The 20,737-nt window shown below is 43.2% G+C and overlaps 4 protein-coding genes across 4 annotated transcripts; 1 reads left to right on the top strand and 3 right to left on the bottom strand.

The window, feature by feature from the left end:
- Positions 1–606: 606 nt before the first annotated feature.
- CABS01_02204 (uncharacterized protein) lies at positions 607–1,987 on the top strand (the record flags this gene model as incomplete). The annotated part of the gene is made up of 4 exons (XM_060535582.1): positions 607–1,332; positions 1,394–1,660; positions 1,734–1,871; positions 1,931–1,987. 4 exons carry the CDS (start codon positions 607–609, stop codon positions 1,985–1,987), a joined length of 1,188 nt encoding a protein of 395 aa, XP_060395887.1.
- Positions 1,988–2,875: 888 nt separating this feature from the next.
- CABS01_02203 (CocE/NonD family Hydrolase) lies at positions 2,876–5,708 on the bottom strand (the record flags this gene model as incomplete). The annotated part of the gene is made up of 6 exons (XM_060535581.1): positions 2,876–4,442; positions 4,507–4,746; positions 4,823–4,908; positions 4,969–5,093; positions 5,169–5,558; positions 5,642–5,708. The coding sequence occupies 6 exons, from the start codon at positions 5,706–5,708 to the stop codon at positions 2,876–2,878; spliced, it is 2,475 nt and encodes an 824-aa protein (XP_060395886.1).
- Positions 5,709–6,330: 622 nt separating this feature from the next.
- Positions 6,331–7,281, bottom strand: CABS01_02202 (crisp-1; the record flags this gene model as incomplete). Its single annotated transcript, XM_060535580.1, has 1 exon — positions 6,331–7,281. The coding sequence occupies one exon, from the start codon at positions 7,279–7,281 to the stop codon at positions 6,331–6,333; it is 951 nt and encodes a 316-aa protein (XP_060395885.1).
- A 1,318-nt stretch (positions 7,282–8,599) lies between these two features.
- CABS01_02201 (glycosyl hydrolase family 2) lies at positions 8,600–10,757 on the bottom strand (the record flags this gene model as incomplete). Its single annotated transcript, XM_060535579.1, has 5 exons — positions 8,600–8,900; positions 8,953–9,413; positions 9,474–9,880; positions 9,940–10,124; positions 10,186–10,757. The coding sequence occupies 5 exons, from the start codon at positions 10,755–10,757 to the stop codon at positions 8,600–8,602; spliced, it is 1,926 nt and encodes a 641-aa protein (XP_060395884.1).
- Between the last annotated feature and the right edge of the window lie 9,980 nt (positions 10,758–20,737).

Raw genomic sequence — 20,737 nt, 5'->3', positions numbered from 1 at the left:
CCCACAGGCTCCGATACTCCGAGGAAAACCCGCCGGCATTGCGTTCCTAAAGCTTGCCAGCAATGTGCGCGCTCGAAACAGCGTTGTGATGGTGCCAATCCCTGCGCCAGATGTGGTTCCAGGAATCGTTCTTGCCTTTATGCAAATGACGACCGCCGTAACCCTGATTCTTCCCAGGACTTTCGGGCATCAGTATCTGAGACCGGGGTAATCTTTGATGGGCTCAGTTCATCGGGTCTTCCTGGTCAGATTGCAACAACCATCAGTAACGAAGTTGTAAGTGACTACCATCTTGTAGCTTCCCTCATGAAACCCCCTTTATGGATAAGGAGAACGGTAATCTGCAACTGAACTTACGCAACCTTGTAGTTGCCAGAAACTCAGGTGGAAAATTCGCAAGAAGAGCCACCTCAGGAACCAGGCCCAGATGCCAGAGACAATTTCGCTGCTCTCTGGAACCAAGATGGGCTCCAATTGGAGCTGGATCCGCTATTTCGCACACCAAGCCAGTGGTGCTTTCCATTTTCGACAGCTAATGCATGGCTGAGCTGGGATGATTTCCTGAACAATGAGTTGGCGACACAAGAAAATACCACGGCTGCCCCTATGGCTGATGAAGATGGCTTGCGGCCTCAGCTTATCTCGGAATATGCATCTAATGAAAGACGCAAAGAAGCCCAGGATTGTTCTGTTCGTGCAGAAGTAGACGGCGCAGTCTCAGAAACAGCTATTCAAGAACCTACGCCAACTTCTCTCTTATCAGAAGATACCCCAAGGGCAATTTTTACTAATCACTCTCAACTTTCTTCTACTTTCGCATATGCTTTTCTGCGTTCATCGGCTTTCAGTCGAGATTACGACGACTCCACGGAGATTGAACAGAACCAGGTCCATCGAAAAAGGCACTTCGTTACCCATGGTCTCGAAGACCTCAGTCGAATTGCAGGTTCTTCCTTCCATCCCGAAGGTGTCGATGGAAATGAGGAGGACTGGGATCTCGAAGCCTACGACCATGTTCCGAGCTTAAGCCCGCAAGCTTACTCGATTCTCCAAGCACAGTTTGAAAAGCTAAATGCGGACACAGACTACTGCAAAGCATTCACAGATAAGTCATTTCCATCTCGAGAGGCCGTTGACGTATACATCCAATCTCATTTTGAGCACTACCACCCTATCTGGCCTTTGCTCCATCAAAAGACTTTCGACCCAGACCGTGTTCATTGGATACTCCTTCTCGCCGTTGCGGCGACAGGGTGCGGGTTTTCGAAGTTTGGCACACTAAGTGATGTCTTCCTCTTGCAAGAGCTTCTGCGGCGCTCGATCAACCTTTGTGTAAGTTCAAGTCGAAGCCTACCGGTGCACAGAAGGCAGTCTATACTAACAACCTGCAAAGTTGGACCTTGACCCTGTGCCGGATGCGGCTTCAGAATTGTGCTTGACACAAGCTGTATTACTGGGTCAGATAGGGTTGATGTTTTCTGGAAGCATGTCTTTCGCCGAGCACGCCCAAAGAAACATGTCTTTACTCGCGACACTTTGCCGACGAGCAGGCTACTTCAGCGACACTCAGTCACTCTCTGAGGATATTGCACCCCTGCCAGCCAGTTGGAAAAGATGGATTTTTGCGGAAAGCAAAAGAAGACTTGTGCATCTCTCATGGGTAATTCACCAAATCCCTTTTCCAGTCTGTAAGCGCGTAAAAGCTGACACTGCAATTGATCTCAAGCTATTAGACGGTCAACTGGGCTTGTTCTTTGATTTGCCTCCGACTATACCCACAGATCTCCTACTACTCCCGCTGCCGTCTGACGAAGGACTTTGGGCATCGGATTCTGCAGAAATATGGGCAGATCAAGCCTCCAGATCACCAAGTGAGCAATGCCCCGTACGCCGCAGGTATTGAACAAGACCACTAACCGGTAAGACTTAGCCAATGACAGCCTTCTTCGAGAACAACTTGTACACTTTTGGCGTGACGAGAAGGTAAAGGAAGGCTTGAGTAGCTTGAATAGGCTCTTCCTTACTTTTGCCGTGTATCGAGACTCCGCGAACAATCAAGACGCAATTCACTACCTCGAAATTTTGCGTGGCGACGAAGACATAAAGCCGCCGACCGGCAAAATTCAGAGGATCACACTTCAGCACAACCACGCTTTCAGCCTCCTTCTCCATATGCCTTTACGGGTACTCACTGCATTTTCTGGCTGGGGCGTTAGCCCTCAAGTTAGAGAAGCTGCAGACGGGAGACTTTCTCTATGGCTCCGCCAGAATAAGGGAAAGGCGCGCGTGATTATCTATCATGCCGCCAAATTGTTCTCGTATATTCGGAATCATCCCACTTGTGGGCATCATGAGAATAATGCCTTGCTGTACGCCACACTCTCCATGTGGATTCACACTCTTTTCAACAGGCATCAGACGAGCTCTCTCAGAACTCTTCGTCTTGATAAACCAAATCATCAAGAGGCCTTGGTTCAATGGCTATCAGGGGACTCTGACTTCCGACTATACGTGGCGGGCATTGGAGATTTAAATGATGAACGTGCATCCGATCGTTTGGTTCAAGAGAGTGTGCGGATTTTGACTCGGAAATCGGGCTGGTCTTTGGGTCTGGCTGTAAGTATGGTCATGAGGGCGCAATGGAGGTCGAATCGTGGAATACGATGATAATCTCTCTTGTTTGGGGTCTCCATTTGCTACCCTATTGTCGAAGAATCTTTGTCGCTATCAGGGACCTCCCGTATTACCATGCAATTGGATTGAAGGTGTAATACCATTCAAAGACAATCAAATATCACCGATTCAAATTCTGAAGTCAGTTCGTAGATCACTCATGTTACAGTTCTCGCGGTGCCTTGAGGTATTTACAATAAAGCTAGAACTCCAAATCCTTCTTGACCACGATATTCTCATCTCCGATCACCGCAAAAGACTTCTCTGCGTCAAAAGACTTTGGCAACTTCTTGAAAAGAGTTTCAAGCTTGTTCTTCTCGCTTAGGAATTTTGCCGCGGAGGCTCGGTCTGGGAACCAGTACTGCTCGAAAGCAGCCATCGTGTGCCAGTCGGAAGTGGCAAAAGGCGTTCCGGCGAAGAAACTGGTAGTATCCTCGGGGGTGACTTCCCGGTTGAGAACATATCTCATCAAAGATGTACCGGCTCCGAGTTCTGTGATGGACGCTGCTCGACTAGTAAGGTCGTTTTCGATGTAGGCTGCGTCTTGAGACCTTGCTAGGAAGATCAGCAGCAATGCTGCTTTGGTTTTACGCTTCTCAAAGAGGATGGGGTCAAACAGACTCTCCGCAAAACTTTGACTGAGGATGCCTGTCTGTGCTGAAATGTCTGCGAATTCGTGTTTACCAGCAGAAGCTTTGTACTCGGGAGCTTGGAATGAGCCCCAGAGACCTTTCAATGACGTCCACCCTAGGGTCGTCACCGCGTCCCAAGGCTCCAGACCCCCGTTCGGAACGCCTGGAATACTGGAATGAGGGAGTGCAACAGCCTGAGTGTAGTTCCGGAGGATGGGAACCACGTCGGAGATATGCTTCGTCATTGCAGCATGGACGCTTGTGTATTCCTCAAGAAACTTGTCTTCCGCCCAACCGGGGATCCGTCTACAGGCAATGGTCATCTTGACGAGGGGCCTCTTTTGGCTATACGCTTCCTTGACCGGTGGTATAACGGGCAACAACAGATGCGAGTCGTATCTCCCGCCAAAATGGATGACATGGCGTCCTTTGTTAATTGTGGAATTATGCCTGGGGATAGGAGCACCTGGCGGGTACTTGCCGTAGTCGTGTCCAGAGACTACGAGGCTAAGTCGCTCTCCCGCCCGGAATCGACAGCTCGTGGGCTGTATCTCGATCTCCATAGGCACCACATCTCCGGCTTTGAGAGGCTCCAGATCTCTTCGATGGAGATGAACTGGTTTCCATGGGGTCGAGGCTGTCTCATCCAACTCGCGTCGAGAGGCTCGAAGCCAACCGAAACCAATGGGGCCGGTATCGACAACTGTGATCCATGGGAAGTACACATCATTTCCATCTTTATCCTTCTTTCGCAAAGTTATGAAAAGATCCAGGTTGTCGCCACCATCAGTCACTTCGACCCAGAGTTTGAGCTTGGAATGGCCTGCAAACTCAAGAGAGTTTCGAAGAGGAAGCTCGAAGACAACTTCACCCTCGCTCGCATCGTATGATGTTTGGCTCTCCGCGCGCTGAGCAACCTTGCTCAAGCCAAAGCTTGGGGTCAGGAAGTACTGCGTATATTGGGTTTCTGGAATTGGGAATGCGTCACTGTATCGCCACTCCCCAGTGTAGTAGCGTTCCCTCATAGTGTAACGAACTTTGGGCCAGTACTGAATTTCTGTCGATAGCCCGAGCAGATAATGATCGAGGAAAGCCTTCTGGCGGGCCAACGACTCTTCAGTAACCGACCACTCCCATCTATCATTCATCACACAAAGGTTAGCGACGCTACTTTTGGCGGCGATAGTGGAGAAAGACTGACTTTTGATATTGATGGATCTCAAGATACTTGGCCTGAGAAGCGATCTTCTCCCAGGCGTTGAGTGTCCCACGTGTGTGTATAGCATGATCTCCCCACCCGCAAATGATATATGCCGGGGCTGTGATTTGAGAGAGAGCTGGAATCTTGCTTTGCCAGTACTCATCGAAGTATGGGTGCGTCTTGGCCCCATCCGTCGTATCCTCGACGTAATTCTTTCCCCAGTTGAAGAAGTACGGATAGCTTCAACCATTTCTAGTCAGCTCCACTTCATGAAGGATCTAGTTCAAGAATATTCTAAAGGAGGGAGAAAACTCACACGGCACTGAACTGGGTTTCGGGGATTCCGCCTTTCAAAGCCATTTCGCGATACATGTCAGTCATGCCGTCAATTGGAATGATTGCCTTTCATCATTTGGTGGTTAGCAATTCAGATTGATCCGAAGCAGGGATAGGAACACATACCGCAAGGGATGGAGGTTGTTCAGCTGCTACGAGCCAAAGCACCATTGCATAGCCACTGGCTCCATACAAGGCAACCTTGCCATTTGACCAACTCTGCTTTGCAAGCCATTCGACAAGATCGTATCCTGCGGGGATATTTGAGCTTAAAAATGGCTCTTCCTCCAATGATAATGTTAGAAGATATCAAGACAGGCACTTACCATCGATTCCGACATCTCGAGAGTAGTAACTCTTGTCGCCATCCGACTGAAAACAACCCCTGGCATCTATGCTGGCAACAATGTACCCGTGACGACACCACCATCCCGGATCCGCCGCTTCGAACTCGTAGTCTTTGGTGATGCGAGCTTTGTCGAAGCCTGCACTTGGTGGGAAACCTGCAATGTCGGTGGCGCCGTCTTTGCTGTAGACGCTGTAGTTGAAGATCACGGGCAGTTTCGTGCCCTCCAGGTGACGAGGCCGGTAAATGTTGCCTCGCAGGATTGTGCCGTCTCTAACTGGGATGGCAACATCCATATCGGAGACGATGTGACCATCTGTGACGGTACGAGGTTTGGCATCCTTGACGCCCATTACCTGCGGGTCCCAGGCTGTAGGCGATATCAGCAAGTACTTCAGAAAACCTCGTTTTGTATCGTTCCGCGAAATTCTGGCACAGTAAATAAAATCCTACCTTTGATGAACTTTCCCAGTCTATGGGTCTTTGCGAGTTCGGCCTTAAGAAGTTCAACATCAGCCATGTCTTTTAGGTCTTGATTAGTTATCGATCAGTGGTAGAAAATTGTAGTTGTTCGAGAGTGGGAAGGGTCCATGAGATTGTGGGATGAATGTCCGTAGGATCAATGACAACTTGTATTCAGTACCTAATACACCTCAATTGTAGCTCATATAGTCTCGCTCTTACCCTCTGACTTTAATACTATCACCGAAGTTTCCGACTCCAATGACAAATGCGATCTAAGACAACCCCAGAAAAGTGAACATTGCGGGGATCGGAAATCGTGGGGTAGCGGGGCCGACGCCGGTTGGTGGGGCCGATGATAGGTTGCATGTCGGCAGCAGCGCTCGGCTCCGGGCTGTGATACGCGGGGAATATAGGGCATCGTGATCCTTAACTTGCGGTAGTACATATCAGGTTTGGGGGCAGTTTACTCTATATTTCAAATAATCACACAGAGACAGGTTCCTGAACTCGTAGGGTCGTCTGTCATCTTTCACTGTTATACTCCTGTCGTTGGAAGCCGAGACTTTGTAGGGGCATTATGCAATAATATTATCTGCGGCTAATGATAGAGTAGAACCCCCTATGAGCTCGTAACGTGCGTTCATGCCGTAGACCACAGATCCCTCTTCCAGATTTCCTTAGTGGTTGCACTGGCTGGCGGGCTTCTGGCCCTTAACACCCTGAATGCAGTTGTTGGTGACATCAAGAACGTGGTTCTTCAGTAGAGCAGTGCAGGCCGGTCCCAGAGTTCCGCTGAAGTTGTTGCTGGTGAGGTTCAAGACTCCGAGAGTGTCGAGCTTGCACAGCCCCTCGGGAACCGATCCGGACAACTTGTTATCGCTAGCGTCAAAGACGGTAAGGTTCTTGATGTTGTAGTCTTTAGGAAGCGATCCGGACAAATCGTTGCCCAGCAGAAGAATCTCCTGAACGTTCTTCATGTTTCCAATGCTCTTAGGAATGGATCCGTTGAGCTTGTTGTTGGCCAACGTCAAGTAGATGACAGGGGAAGAGCCAACGTTGCTAGGAATGCTGCCCGAGAACTTGTTGTCGTTCAAGAAAAGGACATCGAGGTCGAGGTTGAAAGCCTCCTTCGGGATGGGACCGGAGAACTCGTTGAAACGCAGATCGAGGAAAGTCAAGTTGAGGTCGAAGACACCAGTTGGGAAAGGTCCGGAAAGCTTGTTGTTGCTGACGTCAATTTCCCACAGCCACTTGAGAGCCGAAAGGTCCTTGGGAAGCGATCCCGTGAAGCCGTTGCTGTTGGCGTGGAAGAAGGTGAGGTCGGTCAGCTTGTCGAGGAAGCCATCGAGGACCAGGCCCTTGCCCTCAAGTCCGAATCCATTGAGATCGATCCCTGACAGGGCGTTGTTTCCGGTGTTGGGGTTCTTGGCACAGCTGAAGCCGTCGAAGTTGCAGACATTGTTTCCGGTCCAGTTCTTGGTGACTCCTGACGGGTCGACGGTTATCTTGTGCTTGAAAGCTTGAACGAGAGAAAGATCTCTCCCCAGGTTTGAGCCACTGGAGGCGGGGGGCGCACCGAGCGCAACGGAGAAAAGGAGCGACGAGAAAAAGAGCGAAAGAGGAGCCATTGTGGGAAAAGAGTGTATGTCGAGACGATCAAGCAAGTGAAGTCACGATATTTCCCGCCGTGGGTAACATGGGAGCGCCTAAGGATTTATGTGTTTGCCAACCGGCCAGTCTGCATTCAGTTCGCCTACCTAATTTCTGCTGAGTTTCGACAAGTCACCGGCCTACGGCGCCTTTAAGTTTTCGTATTTAAGTGTATCACGACTCGGTTTGATTTCGCCCCCACAAATGTGCTGATGAACTGAGCTGCAGTTGTTTATTAACCTTCGTACTAGGGCGTCCGTGGGGCGAACAAGATGAACACACAATCAAATTGATAATTCCGCTTGGAACTCTCTAAAAGCAAAGCTCTCTTCTTCTGCAAATTGTCTCGGCGAAGCGGGAATTGCTTTCTTCTCAATTAGCTTCACCGATATACCTTCAAGCACCTCTTCGAGGACTGTGCACTAAGTCAGACGACGACAGATCGGTGTTCATTGACAAAGTTCTAGGCGGTATTGCAGCCTCCACAACGGATCTATCACCCAGTAGCACAAAGACTATAGCGTATTACAGGCCACATTCGAAGGCTACAGTTACTTTATATGCACTGAATCCACTGCGATGGCTTTCAATCGTAGCCAGCAGCACTAAGGCGTTTGTGCGGGGACTACAAGACTGTGTCCATACGGCCAGCGATTTAAAGCTGGAAGTGTGCGTCAACCCAGGATTTGGTAGGTAAATCTTCAAGGCCCGAAAGGTTAAGAAGAACAAAATCCGCGTCAATATGACAGGTCAACTGACATTAACATCATGATCATTCAACTTCGCCGATGCCAGACCGGCCTATTCTATATGCAGTCTATAACACCGGCCTTAAATGCAATGTGCCATAGTACTACGAACCATGAATTCCGCCCAGCAGAATCTACTTCGTCTTCCGGCTTTTACATGTCAACGTGACGGCAACTACCCATGGCGATAGCACTGGACGTATCCTGTTCCCGCCCGTATATGACGCCAGCGTCTTTGTCCCGATGGACAGCTTACCGGCACAAGTTCCTGCTTATGATTGTCGAGATCGCGCTTAGCGTCCGAAACAATGTGACACGGTGCTTCACTGTTGTACAATCGAACTCAAAATGAAATGGTGGTATCGTCGGCCATTATACGGTTCAGGAATCAGATTGAACGAATCTTATTTGACCCTCGTCCCTGATCGGACTATTTATTATGGTATCCCACGCTTAGCATTACTAGATCTCCCAAAAACTTTGTTGCAAATAAGTTGTGTGTGAAGAAGAGAAGTGAAAGGAAAAACCGATGTGTAGCCGTCACTGCTTACATTGTACCATTGACGGGACCGCTTCGGGCCTTCGCAGCGTCAAAGAGAGCCTTGATGTCGACCTGCCATTGCGCGAGATCGGGTCGGAGAACGCGGCGATCGTAGGTGACGAGACCGTTGACTTCGCCCTCCACATCGGTCGTCTGTGTCCAGACACCGCCGCTGCAGGCGTACATCTCAACCTGCTCCCGGAACTCCCTCAGCAGGACGCGCCCGCGGTAGTTGTACGCTTCAAGGTTTTCGTTGATTTCGTAAGTGGCATTGATCGAGTCGATTGCCTGCTGAACGTTCCAGAGACTATGTGGTGTTAGTTTCGCCTGATCGAAATTGAGCTCCATATCAGACTTACTGCTCAATCGAGACGTTATGTCCGATGCCACCGAACTCGCCCTGGAATCCGATGCGCCTGTTATCGTAGGGAGGTGACGCGAGAGAGTAGAACGGTGTACCGCATTGAGGGTTAGCGTAGTGGTGGTTATCAGCGTAGTCACCAGATCCATGGTCAAACCAGCCGCTGTTTGCGTTGATGAGCCTCGTGGGGTCAATCCCGCGAACGACGTCAACCAGTTTGGCTTCCGGGTAGGGTGGTGTTCTAAGTTGACCCCAACCTTCGTTGTAGATGGTCCAAGTGACAATGCTTGTGTAGCTCTTGTGCTCTTCGATCATGAGCTGAAGCTGACGCTCAAACTCGGCTTGTTGGTCGGCGTTGGGGAGACGAGCCGAGTTGGCTGTCAGACTTGGCATATCCTGGATGACAAGCAGACCGAGGGTGTCACAGGCGTGGTAGAACAGATCCGGCTCCACCTTGATCTACGGATTGTTAGTCTCTGACCGTCAAGAGAAGCTGCATAGGACAAATTTTAGACGTACGTGCTTGCGAACCATGTTCATTCCAATGTTCTTGAGAACCTTCAGGTCATACGTCATTGCCTCTACACTTGGTGGAGTGTGAAGTCCATCAGGCCAGTAGCCCTGGTCGAGGGTTCCAAACATGAAGATGAACTCTCCGTTCAGCAGTGGGCGGTTGATGCCGTCCACGATACCATGTGAGATGGTGCGGAAGCCAGTGTAGCTGAAGACCTCATCGCTACCCATCTTCAAGGTGATGTTGTACAGATTGGGGTTTGTCGGAGACCAAGCATTCGGGGATGGCACGGTGAAGTTGAATGCTGTTCCAGAGTTGCCGGTGCCTGTTCCTACCGTGTTACCGTCTGTGTCGAGAATCGCAATGGAAACCTCCGATGAGGTGTTGGAGGAGCTGTGAACAAGCGCATTCACTGTGGGAGGTTAGCAATCACATCCACTCATTCATACCATGAAGCTCTTTGCCTCTTACCATTTCCGTTGTGATCAGCCGAGAGATCCAGCTTAGTGATGTAGGTCGACGGCGTGCTTTCCAGCCAAACCGTCTGCCAGATACCAGAGCATGACCGGTAGAAGATGTGCGAAGGAGTCCTCGTCTGCTTGCCAATTGGGATGACGTACCCATCCGCGTCGGTGGGATCAAAGACAAACACCAGCCTAGAAGCCCCAGAGTTAGTTTGGAAAGGGACTGAATCAAAAGATGAAATGAAGCACTCACAAAGTGTTGTCTCCTCCAGCATTGAGGTAAGGTGTCGCATCAACCGTGTAGCGGAAGTATCCTCCACGGTGGAAGCCAACCTTTTGTCCATTGATGAACACGGTCGCCTCGTAGTCGACAGCTTCAAAGTTGAGGATCACCGATTGGTTTCCCCAGCCGCTGGGCACCTGGAACGTTGTCGCCAGCCAGAAGTGAGTGACACCGAGCTCCTGAATCCCGGACAGTCCGCTCTCAATGCATGAGGGAATGAGGATCTCGCGATCAAGCACGGCGCTAGTGGGCGGGTGGTTGACGTCGTCGTCACTGCTGGCGGCCCTGTAGGTCCATAGGCCGTTCAGATTGAGCCAATTCTCTCTGCGAAGCTGCGGGCGCGGGTGTTCCGGCCATGGCTTCGTTCCGACCTTGGCTGTCCAGTCTGTGTCGAGAGGCGGGGTCTGTAGCTGGTATGGTTCCGCGGTCCCGGCCGTTGGCGCTGAGCCTCCGGCCGTCGTCGTCGCGTTTTGCGCGTTGGCGGCGACGGCGAATGACAGCACCGCCGATGCGGATGAAAGAAATGAGCGCGTGAAACGCATCGTGGAAGAAAGACTGGAGTCGCGCGCCGAGGAGGAGTGAGGAAACTGCCTAGTCCTACCTTGAAGGGGGGAAAGGGCTAGTCGACTGGAAGCTATCGACGAAGCTTCGAAGAAGATGCAAAGAACGAAGGATAAGACGCGAACAAGAGGGGTCAAAGCATTCAAGGGGGGACTACTTCTGTTATAATTCTATCCTGCCTGGGAAAGTAAGATTTAAACTTTCTTCGCTCTTGGGACGAGCGTTGACATTCAACTGACTTATAAGCTTCGTATTAAGACCTGCGGCAGCGCACAGCTTGTCAAGCAAGGCAAAGCACGCACATCAGATTCTCCACCACTCCCGGACATCTCGGCATTGAGTCAAGTGGTCTGGTTTTGGACCTGACTTGGCGGCGGGAAGGAGGAACTACCGCAAGCTTTTCGAAAGTTCCTTGCAGCGTGCTCTTCGGGGTTGGGCACTTCGCGGTGACGTGCCATTCGAAAAGGAGACAATGCAATGTTGCGCGCCGATGAGCTAGACGACCTAGCTCCCCCGCACTGGAGAAATCGGCGTTCGCGACAGAATGTTTAGTTTCCCATGTCTTGGCCTGCTTGGCCATGAGGGGAAGAACATGCGGGATTCGCCCTAGTGCTACTACGTCGCGTTGGTTGGTTGGATCGTCCGATGGCATGTGAGTAAGAGTAAAAGGAGCTGTTCGAAAATAAGCCTAAAAAATCTTCTAGTCTTTGCACGATGTGAGCTGTGTGGTTGTGTCCATTGGGCAGCACGTGGAGTCGTTCGATGGGTGGCACAAAATAGCTGCATGATGCGGTCATCTGGAGAGGGGGAAATGGCTGGCCACAAGACCTCTCAACGGTCGATCTTGTCTGTTCTCGAATGTCCAGCAGAAAGGGTCGTAAGCTTCCCCTAGTTTTAGGCTGGCATCTGTGGCCGACGACGTTGAAAAAAAGAGGATGCGGAAAAGGAGAAGCGGTGCGGATATTGTGTGACCATGGAAAGTTTGTAAACCCTGACCGGGCATTGCGCTTCTCCCACCTTAACCCAGAAGATCCCATCCTGATGAGGCGCAGCTGCTAGATGAGAAGAAATCTGGAGCATCATGCTAGCTTAGTTCTTGGGACGAAGGAGTGATCGACAGGTCCTTTCGACTAGAAGAAACGCCAAAAGTCGTCCGGTTTTTGTCATGGCGAACTGTCACCGCTTGCCAGATCACAGGCGGTCAAACGACCTTGTCCCCCTTCTCCTCATCTATCCATCTCGAACTGCTACCCTAAGTCATCGGACATCTGCACCTCAACAGGCACGACACCAGCCAAGATTCTTGTCTTTCCTCCACTTTCTCGCTGATGCGGGGAGCGGTAGATTCAGTGGGCATATCCGACTGGCTCTCCTTTCTCTCCTCGTCGCGGGAGGGGCTGAACCTTGTTTAATCCCCGGACCGTGCATGCGGGGATGGCTGCTCGAGATCGACGGCAAATGTCTTGTTTTCCCACTTTCCCTCTATCGGTCTGGGCCCAGATGGCTTGGGACCTACCTCGACAGGAGAAACCATCCAGGTGACCTCTTTCTTTGCTTCAAGCGATCCAATGGTCTCATGGAAACTGGAACTGATCATCGCCATCGGCGGCGTACTTGTGGTTTACACGTGAGATGCATGTCTTGTGGTGTGTCTCGGGTGCCGGTGGAATACCCGGCATGACCGTTCTGCCCCTATGGTGAGCTTCAGTGAAAAGTCGACCGAGATGCATGATACTCGCAAACTCTCGCAAATGAAGTAATGGAACCATGCCCTTGCGCGATGCATCTTCACTCCATACATCGCTGCAACCTCACATCCCCGCACGTTTCTCAGCCGTCACTCAACCAGGAATTTATGTCATTTTTGATCGTCGATGCAGATGCAGTACGGATGAACATGTGTGGTCACGTTGAGAAGATTATTGAACACCAAATTGCAGTGATCACGCAAGCAATCTTGATCCCAAAGCTCGACTGATACAAATTCAACCTTGGGAACAATCGCGGTTTTCTACAGCTAGCAGTGACTTCCTTGTTTTGTTCGCGCAAGCTCCCATTATTTTTCAGCTCGAGACATTTATGTCGGTGTGATTGCCGTAATTATCGGACTCAATCGTGGGCGATACATCTCTTGCCTGCGCCTTCAGTCGAGCCCATATCTCACGTCACATAGAGCAGAGGGATGTAAAATACCTACAAGAGGTTTTACACACAACCTCTTGGCGATGACCTAAAACTCCATGTACAGTCTGACTCGTGCGAGAGGTGACAGAAACCTGCAGCAAGTTCTGCGAACAGATGCAGCGCGCCTCAATTTCTCAATCTCGACTGGTCCGTCTGATCAGTGTGCTTCGTCTGAACACATGTAGCTACCCGAAACGCGGATGCAAGATGCATAAGTCAATCCGCGATCTGAAAGTTTCGAATAACTAGGATGAGGACTTCACCAAACATCAAACACGATTCGAGCTCATGAGCCACCTTGTGGCCTTGAGGGGGACCAACTTGTCTCATAATGAAACTGTCACCAACTCTAAAGTCTCTTCCACTTGAACGATTTTGGTAGTCTAAACTAAGGAAATCATCGCCATGAATACTCCCTTCTACCAGGGTCGTGACTTTGAAAGAATGCATGTAATGAGATGGCTTGACAGCCATCCGGGAACCTAAGGGTATTCGTGATCCGCCACAGCATCTCGTCGACCCTCTACTACGAGAGATACCATCACATGAGGTAGGGTCTCACGGGTCTACATCCAAGTCTATCGACCGGCATTGGTCCTCAGGGGGGGTTAGCAGACGGATGAACGATGTGGTTGCTACCTTGGAATTTGCTGCCTGGTCTTCTAGAAATGTTCACAAAGCATTGCAGCATTACTTTGACTCAATAAGGGACCTAGCCTAGAGTTAGTCTCATACTAGGGGTTCTTAACCTATGCAGGAACGAAACACTGGCCAGTAAGAGTTGATGCTTCCAGATCTGCATCGTATCTGGCTTCGAAGAACATTCGGCTACGCCAATTGCCACGTGGGAACCAGCACAATTCTTCATTCCAGATTTAGAATCCCTTTGACTTGGGGTCAGGCACTCAAGATTTAGTTCACTTGATTGTAAAAGGCTCTCGTTGTCTTCTTCAGCGCTCGGCATGATATCGCGACCCATCTTATCTACTAACAGCTTGATGAAGGTGGGCAGGATTCACCAAATTCACTCAACTCTTCAGAATGTAAAGGGCGAGGCCAGATTTCAGCACTATTTCGAAGACGGAATCACCATAGCTTGCGACTGGTTATGTACCTACAGTTACAACCTTTCAACACTCATGTACTGCTTTCTCAGCTGAAACACAACGTCAATTCCTTTAATCGATTATCGATGAGCTTTAGGAAGTAACTGCCCAAAACTCGACGATCAAGATGATTCGATTAACATCAAGTCCTTTGGTATTGACGAAAAATGCTGCTTTCTGTGCCAATCACTATTGGTGAGAAAGAAAGTCCATGACGCGTGGGACATGGTTCCAAGACACGCGACCTTCTGTTATGGAACTTGGCCGATCTTCGCGGCCAGAAAACGGAGTGACATCGTAAGATAAGCAATGTGCATAGAAGCAACAATTTTGATAAGAGCTCACTCCATGCGGCTTATCTGCACAAGCGACACCTCGTATTACCCCGCGGTATTATTAAAGCGTGTCACGAGTTATGGCACGCAGCAATGGGCATACAGAGTATAGTAAAAGTGGCTTAACTATCAAAATAGAAATAAACAAAAAGAAAAGGTCTATATATACGATATCTAAAATAGACATATGATTTAGTACGTAATAAGTACTTTATAAGGTACGATTACTATTCTTATTACGTAATATACCCCCTAATTACTACTACTAGGGAGCTATTATACCTAAAATAGAATTTTTAAATACCCTTATAAAGGCCTAATTTAGTTAAATATAAATAAAAGAAAAATAAGTATAAGGGATACGCATTTTTTAAACTACGTTTATTATAAATATATCCTTTTATCTAAAGTAAATAGAATCTTAACCCAGAATAGCGCGTATTATACTATTTTTAGTATATAAATTATTAAGGGCGAGGCTACCTAGCTACTTTATATATATTTAAATTCTTATAGTATTACTTAGCTATTATTTTTTTTTTTTTAACCTCTCGTAGTTATTATAAGTACCCCCGTTTATTACGTACGCACACCTATACTATTAAATCGTTTACTAATTTTATTTTAAATATAAATATTTAATATATCTAGAAATAATAATAAGTTTCGTATAATTTTTATAATACTTTTTATATATATATTATATAGTTTATTAAGAGTTTAAATAAGTAATAATATTAATAAGCCTCTCTAAGTCGTCTCCCCCCCTTGCGACCTCTTATTTACTTACTAAAGCTTAGTTACTAAGCTCTCTCTCTCTAATTAAGAGGATATTAAAATTACTACTCGAGACGCTAAGGACTTTATTAAGTTCGAAGCTCTCTTTAGTAGCCGTAATAAGAGTAATAATAAAATAAATAATAATAATAAGAGCTCTAACGGGCTTTTACTTATCCCCCTCTCAGAATTTAAGAATAAGGATAAGACTAATTCGGATAATAAGCCCTTTAAAAAGGGTATATTATATATTTATTATTTTAGGAGTTTATATTTAATATTATTTTAGGGTTTAAAAAACGTAAGGCTAGCTCTTTTTAAAAGGGTAATAAAAAATAGAAAAGAACGCTAAAAAGTAAAAGTACCCCCCGTAGTAAGTATAGTTTTTTTTATTATTCTAAGCCTATTTAACGTATACTTAGTCCTTAAGAAGCTTAAAAAAGAGGCTCTTAAAGAACGGGAGATTTAGTACTTATTCTATTTTAAAGTAGCCCTCTAATATATTAACCTTAAGGATAGTAGTCGTTATTTTATAAAAAATAGTAGCTAGTATATACGCTATTTTAATAACTATTTAGCTAAGGGGTATATTAATATACTAGTCGTTTTATAACTAATAGCCTAGGCCTTTACTAAGGCTATTATAAGTAGCGCTCTCTCTTTTATAAGTATATTATCCTTTTTTATTATTAAGAAGCGTACTTCTAATTATAGTTTTAATAAGATATTACTAAGCTCTGCGGTATTATCTACTAAATAAATAAAAACCGGAGGCTATATAAGAACTATATTAGTTTTTATATAGAGGACTTCTTTAACCCGTACCCCCGGTCCTTTCTTACGCTTATTATAGTCGTTTATAACTAACTTTTTATCGCACTACCCGCTTTTATACCCTAAGTTATTAACTTAATAGTTATTCTAGCTCCTACGCCCCCCGCTACCCCCACTACTCCTAGCTTTATAAACTTCGAAATATATAAAACGCATTTCTTAATACATATACTAACCCTCTTCCTTAGTAACGCTATGCTCCTAGCGATTATATACTTCGTAAACTAAGAGTTTAAATAGTAAGTATAAGCCCGGGTCTTATTTTTATATATATATACTTTATAGGGTAAAGTTATTTTAAGAGTTTAGGCCTTTAGGCTATAAGAGGTTTTATTTTATTTATTTTAGGCCTCCGGGCCGTACTCTTTATTCCGTCTATTATTTACCTTTAGGTATTAAATTTTTTTAAGCATAGCTTAAATTAATTATTTTTAACTATTTTAGTTATTTATAATAGCTTTTTATATATTATAAAGGTTAAGAAGTATACGGAAATATTTAAACTTAGCTCGTAAAAGGTTTTTAGTAAGTCTATTTATTAGTATATCTTCTATTAATATATAAGTAACCTTAAAGCTACTTCTAGCGTGCTCTTATCTTAGCTATATATTCTATATATTAATATAGCGAAGTTAAGTAGCTATTCTTTTTCCTTCCCCTACGACAAGTTAAATCGTTTACTAATTATCGTAGTTAATTAACTATACTTTTCCTAGGTTAAAGGTAATATCCTTAAAAAGGCGTTTTAAAGCTATAGTCTCTTTTATAATTTTTTTAAAATAAAAAAGCTTAGCTTCGGTAATTAACGTCGTAACCGTTACTTAGTATACTAATTTCTATTAAATTAGGCTACTAAAAAAGAATATTATATATCCTTAAGATAATCGTCGTATTACTTTATTATTTATAAAGCTAGTATTTTTAATTAGAAATAATAATTACGCACTCGGTATATTACTATAATAGAGTATAAAATATCTTATTATATAGAGATATTAAATATAGTAATTAATTACTTTAATATAGGTTACGTTTAGGTTAGTTAAGAACCGTAATAATTACGAATAAGTAAAAGCGACGTTTAGTTTAATTATAATAGTTATATAAAGTATACTCCTAACCTTTTTTTAATAGCTTTTTATTTTTTCTTTTATTACCTACTCCTCGTTTAGTTTAAACTTTTCTTAAGAAAGAGGGGTAGCTAAATATAGTAAATTTATAAGGTCGAAGCGCTTAGTAACTTGCTTGATATATACGTCGTAGATAAAATAAACTTTACGAGTAGTACGGTTTTATAAAATCCGTATTTTAAGAAAATAATTAATTAGTTTATTCTCCTTAAGGTTAATATATTTTTTTATACTGTTAACGATCCCCTAAGCCGCTTTTTAGTCGTTTTAATAGTATAGAATAATAAAGTCGTTAATATAGAATATTAATATTACCTTCTTATCTACGGTTTAGTAAATATAAATTTCCTCGTAGCTATATATTATATTTATACTACGAAGTATAAAAATAAAAGTTTAGAACTAGAAAATTAGTAAGTCTCGGAGGCTATATAGAGCGCGTTAGAGCTTACTTATTTTATTAATAACCTTATATCCCTCTAGGAGTTTAATAATTACTAGCTTCTCGCTTTTAAGAGGCGCGTTAAGGAATACGTTAATAGTATTATATTAGTTTATTTTAAGGTCGAATTAGGTAGCTATTACTATTATAAGCCTAAAGGCCTTTATAATAAGCGTTGAAGCGTACGTATTTTATAAGGGGTTAAGTAGTTATATATCCCCCCTTATATATATATATACTTTTACCTCGCTAACTTCGTTATCGACGTCGTGCTTATAAGTATATACTTATTTTAATAAAAGTAGGATCCTTTATTTAAAATTATAGTCGACCTCTTCTTATATACTAATATCCCTTAGTTTTTTTATTTCTATATTTATAATATCTCTAAGTAGCTTCTATAGTTATAGTAAGAGATATTTAATATTACTAAACTTTTTTAGTAAGCTTTAGAAGTTAACTTTAATAAGTCGTGGTTTTTAAACTCCTCTAGAGCGCTCTAAATAGGTCTTATAAACTACTCCTTTTACTACTTAATAAAGTATTATATATCTTATACTACTTTTCTCTATAGTTTTTTACTAATTAGGTATAAAAGTAAAGAAAAAGTAGTCCTAGAGACGGTTATAATAATTACCGTTTTTTATATTCGAATATAAAAGCGTTATAAAAATACTACTATTAAAGCGTTATAGAGGTTTACGGGCCCGGTTTAAGCGTTTAGGACCTAATAGAGCTTTACTTAGTACTTAATAAGGTAGTTTTTATAAGCTCTATTCTTATATAATAATAAAAGTTTATTATAAGGGTTCCTTACTAACGTTAACTTTAGCGTTAAGAATTACTTTTTTATAATTAGTACTTTATTTATTACGTACTCTAGCGTTTTATTAAAAGCCGTTAAGAATTAAAAGCTTAAGAACCTCTATAATATATATAAGCGCTTATAAGGAGGACTATAGACTACGCAGAGCTATTTATAACCCGGTTATTATATCCCCTTTTTTACCCCTACCCCCGAGCTTATATAAGGGGGTTATCTTAGGGGTTAATAATAATAATAAGACTATATTAGCCTCTTTAGCCTTATTAACCGTACCTTAAAGTACGTTTATTAGTTACTTAGCGTCCTAAATAGTTAAAAATCTAATAATAATACTATCCTCGATTATAGAGTTATCTTAAGTACTAGTATTTCCGAAGTTTAGATCTACTTCCCTAAGTACTCGAACTAGTTTATTATTAGTATTAAAGAGTTCTTATATCTTTTAGATTATTAAATTTACTTACTTATTTACGATAGCTTATTCTTTATATATAGGATTATAAAAGACTTTTTTATTAAACTTAATATTTTTTATAATAAATACTTATTTGAGCGCGGGTACTTAGACCCTATATAGGTTATACGTTTTTAGTATATATTTAACTAGGTATCCTATATACCCGCGGGGAAGTATTTTAAACTCTTTTTAATATATACCCCTCTTACGATCCCTATAAAAAGGGTATACTTAGTAACTATATACGTAGAGGCTACCGAGATACGGGGTAACTAGTTTAGAATCCCATACTTAGTAACCCGTTTATTATTAGCGTTAATACCGCTTTTACTAGTTAATTTTTATTATAATGGGCGAATCTTTTTTATTAGCCTCCCGTAGGGTAATATTATAAATAAAGATTATTACTAGTACTATTTTATCCTATAGATTTATAAAGAGGTTTATAAAAAGGCGTATTTTATAGGCTTTAGTAATTACGAGTTAACTTGCTTTTTTAGCGTTATTTATAGGTTCTTTTATATATAAAAGTAGAAGTTCTATTCCGATTCCTAGTTTATTATACTATGTCTTATATATGCGTCTAACGTTTATAATTAGGAGGGCGGTTTTATTATTATTTCTAAAGAAGTAAATTGGGGTCCTTTTTTAATAACGAATTACTACCTCGAGGCTCTATAGTATAAAAAGCACTTCCTTTTTTATTTTAATTTTTAAAAAGAACCCCCTAAGTTACTTACTATATTTATTAGAAACTATAAATATATATTATCGTTTATTTAAAAATAGTTCGAAGTAGAAGAGATCTTAGTATATACGGTACTATAGCTATGAGGCTCTTCTCGAGGGTGGTCCTCTTAAGACTACTATCTTAGCTTTAAATAATATATATACTTTATACTTAACTTATAATAGAGGTTTAATACGCATACCTCGAGTCTTATATAGTAATTAATAAAGAGTATTAAGTCCGAGATAACTTATTTTAAAGTACTAGAGGAGTGCGCTATTAGACCTCTTATAGGTACGTTAATATAAGTAACGGAATTTTCTATAGCTAATTAGTAATATAATATTAGCTAAGCTCTATAAGATATGCTTAAGGTTTATAAAAAAAAGATAAGATTAGAAGAGTTTATATTTAAGGAAGATTAGATTATTCTTTTAAATAAGCTATTTTTTAATAGTATTCTTATAAAGCGTTCCCTATTATAAAGTATAATCTAAACTATAATATTAGAGTGCGCTTCTATTTAGTAAAGTCTTTAAGACTATGTTAATATAGAATCTTTTAATATAAATAACGTTCTAAAGCTTTAGATTATAAATTCCCTTTTTTTTAAGTCCGTTTAAGATACCCTTTATAATATAAGTACTGCGTATAGTAATAAGTAGTATAGTAGTTCTTAATTTAACGTAATTATTATTACCTAATAGTACGTAACTCTTAGGTTTAAATAGGCTCTTATCGTTAACTAAATATATTACTCTATAACTATTTATTACCGTACTTTAAAAAAGGGGGTAAGCGCTATTTATAGGGGTACTAAAGATTACGTTTACCTTTAAGTCCTAACTTTTTATAAGTATAGTAACTACGTAGCCCTTATCCTAGTTTACTAATAAGCTCGTTATAGGTTAGTTAGAGGATCTTTTTAGAAATCTAGGTTTCTTAGGGGTTCTATTATTCCTTAGCTAACTAGCTTTTTTAAGCTTATTATAGAGTGATTTTTATTTATTTAATTTAATAGTAGCGAGGACTTCTTTTATATAGCTCCTTAATATTCGTATTAGTAACCTATTAGTATTTCGGTTTATAAGTACCTATTTTAATTTTTAGTATACCGTAGGGTATTATAAGTATATACGA

This window comes from Colletotrichum abscissum (assembly GCF_030869225.1).
Source record: "Colletotrichum abscissum strain IMI 504890 chromosome Unknown Scaffold_4.1, whole genome shotgun sequence".
Lineage (NCBI taxonomy): Eukaryota > Fungi > Ascomycota > Sordariomycetes > Glomerellales > Glomerellaceae > Colletotrichum > Colletotrichum abscissum.
This window is presented reverse-complemented; position numbering and strand designations above follow the sequence as displayed.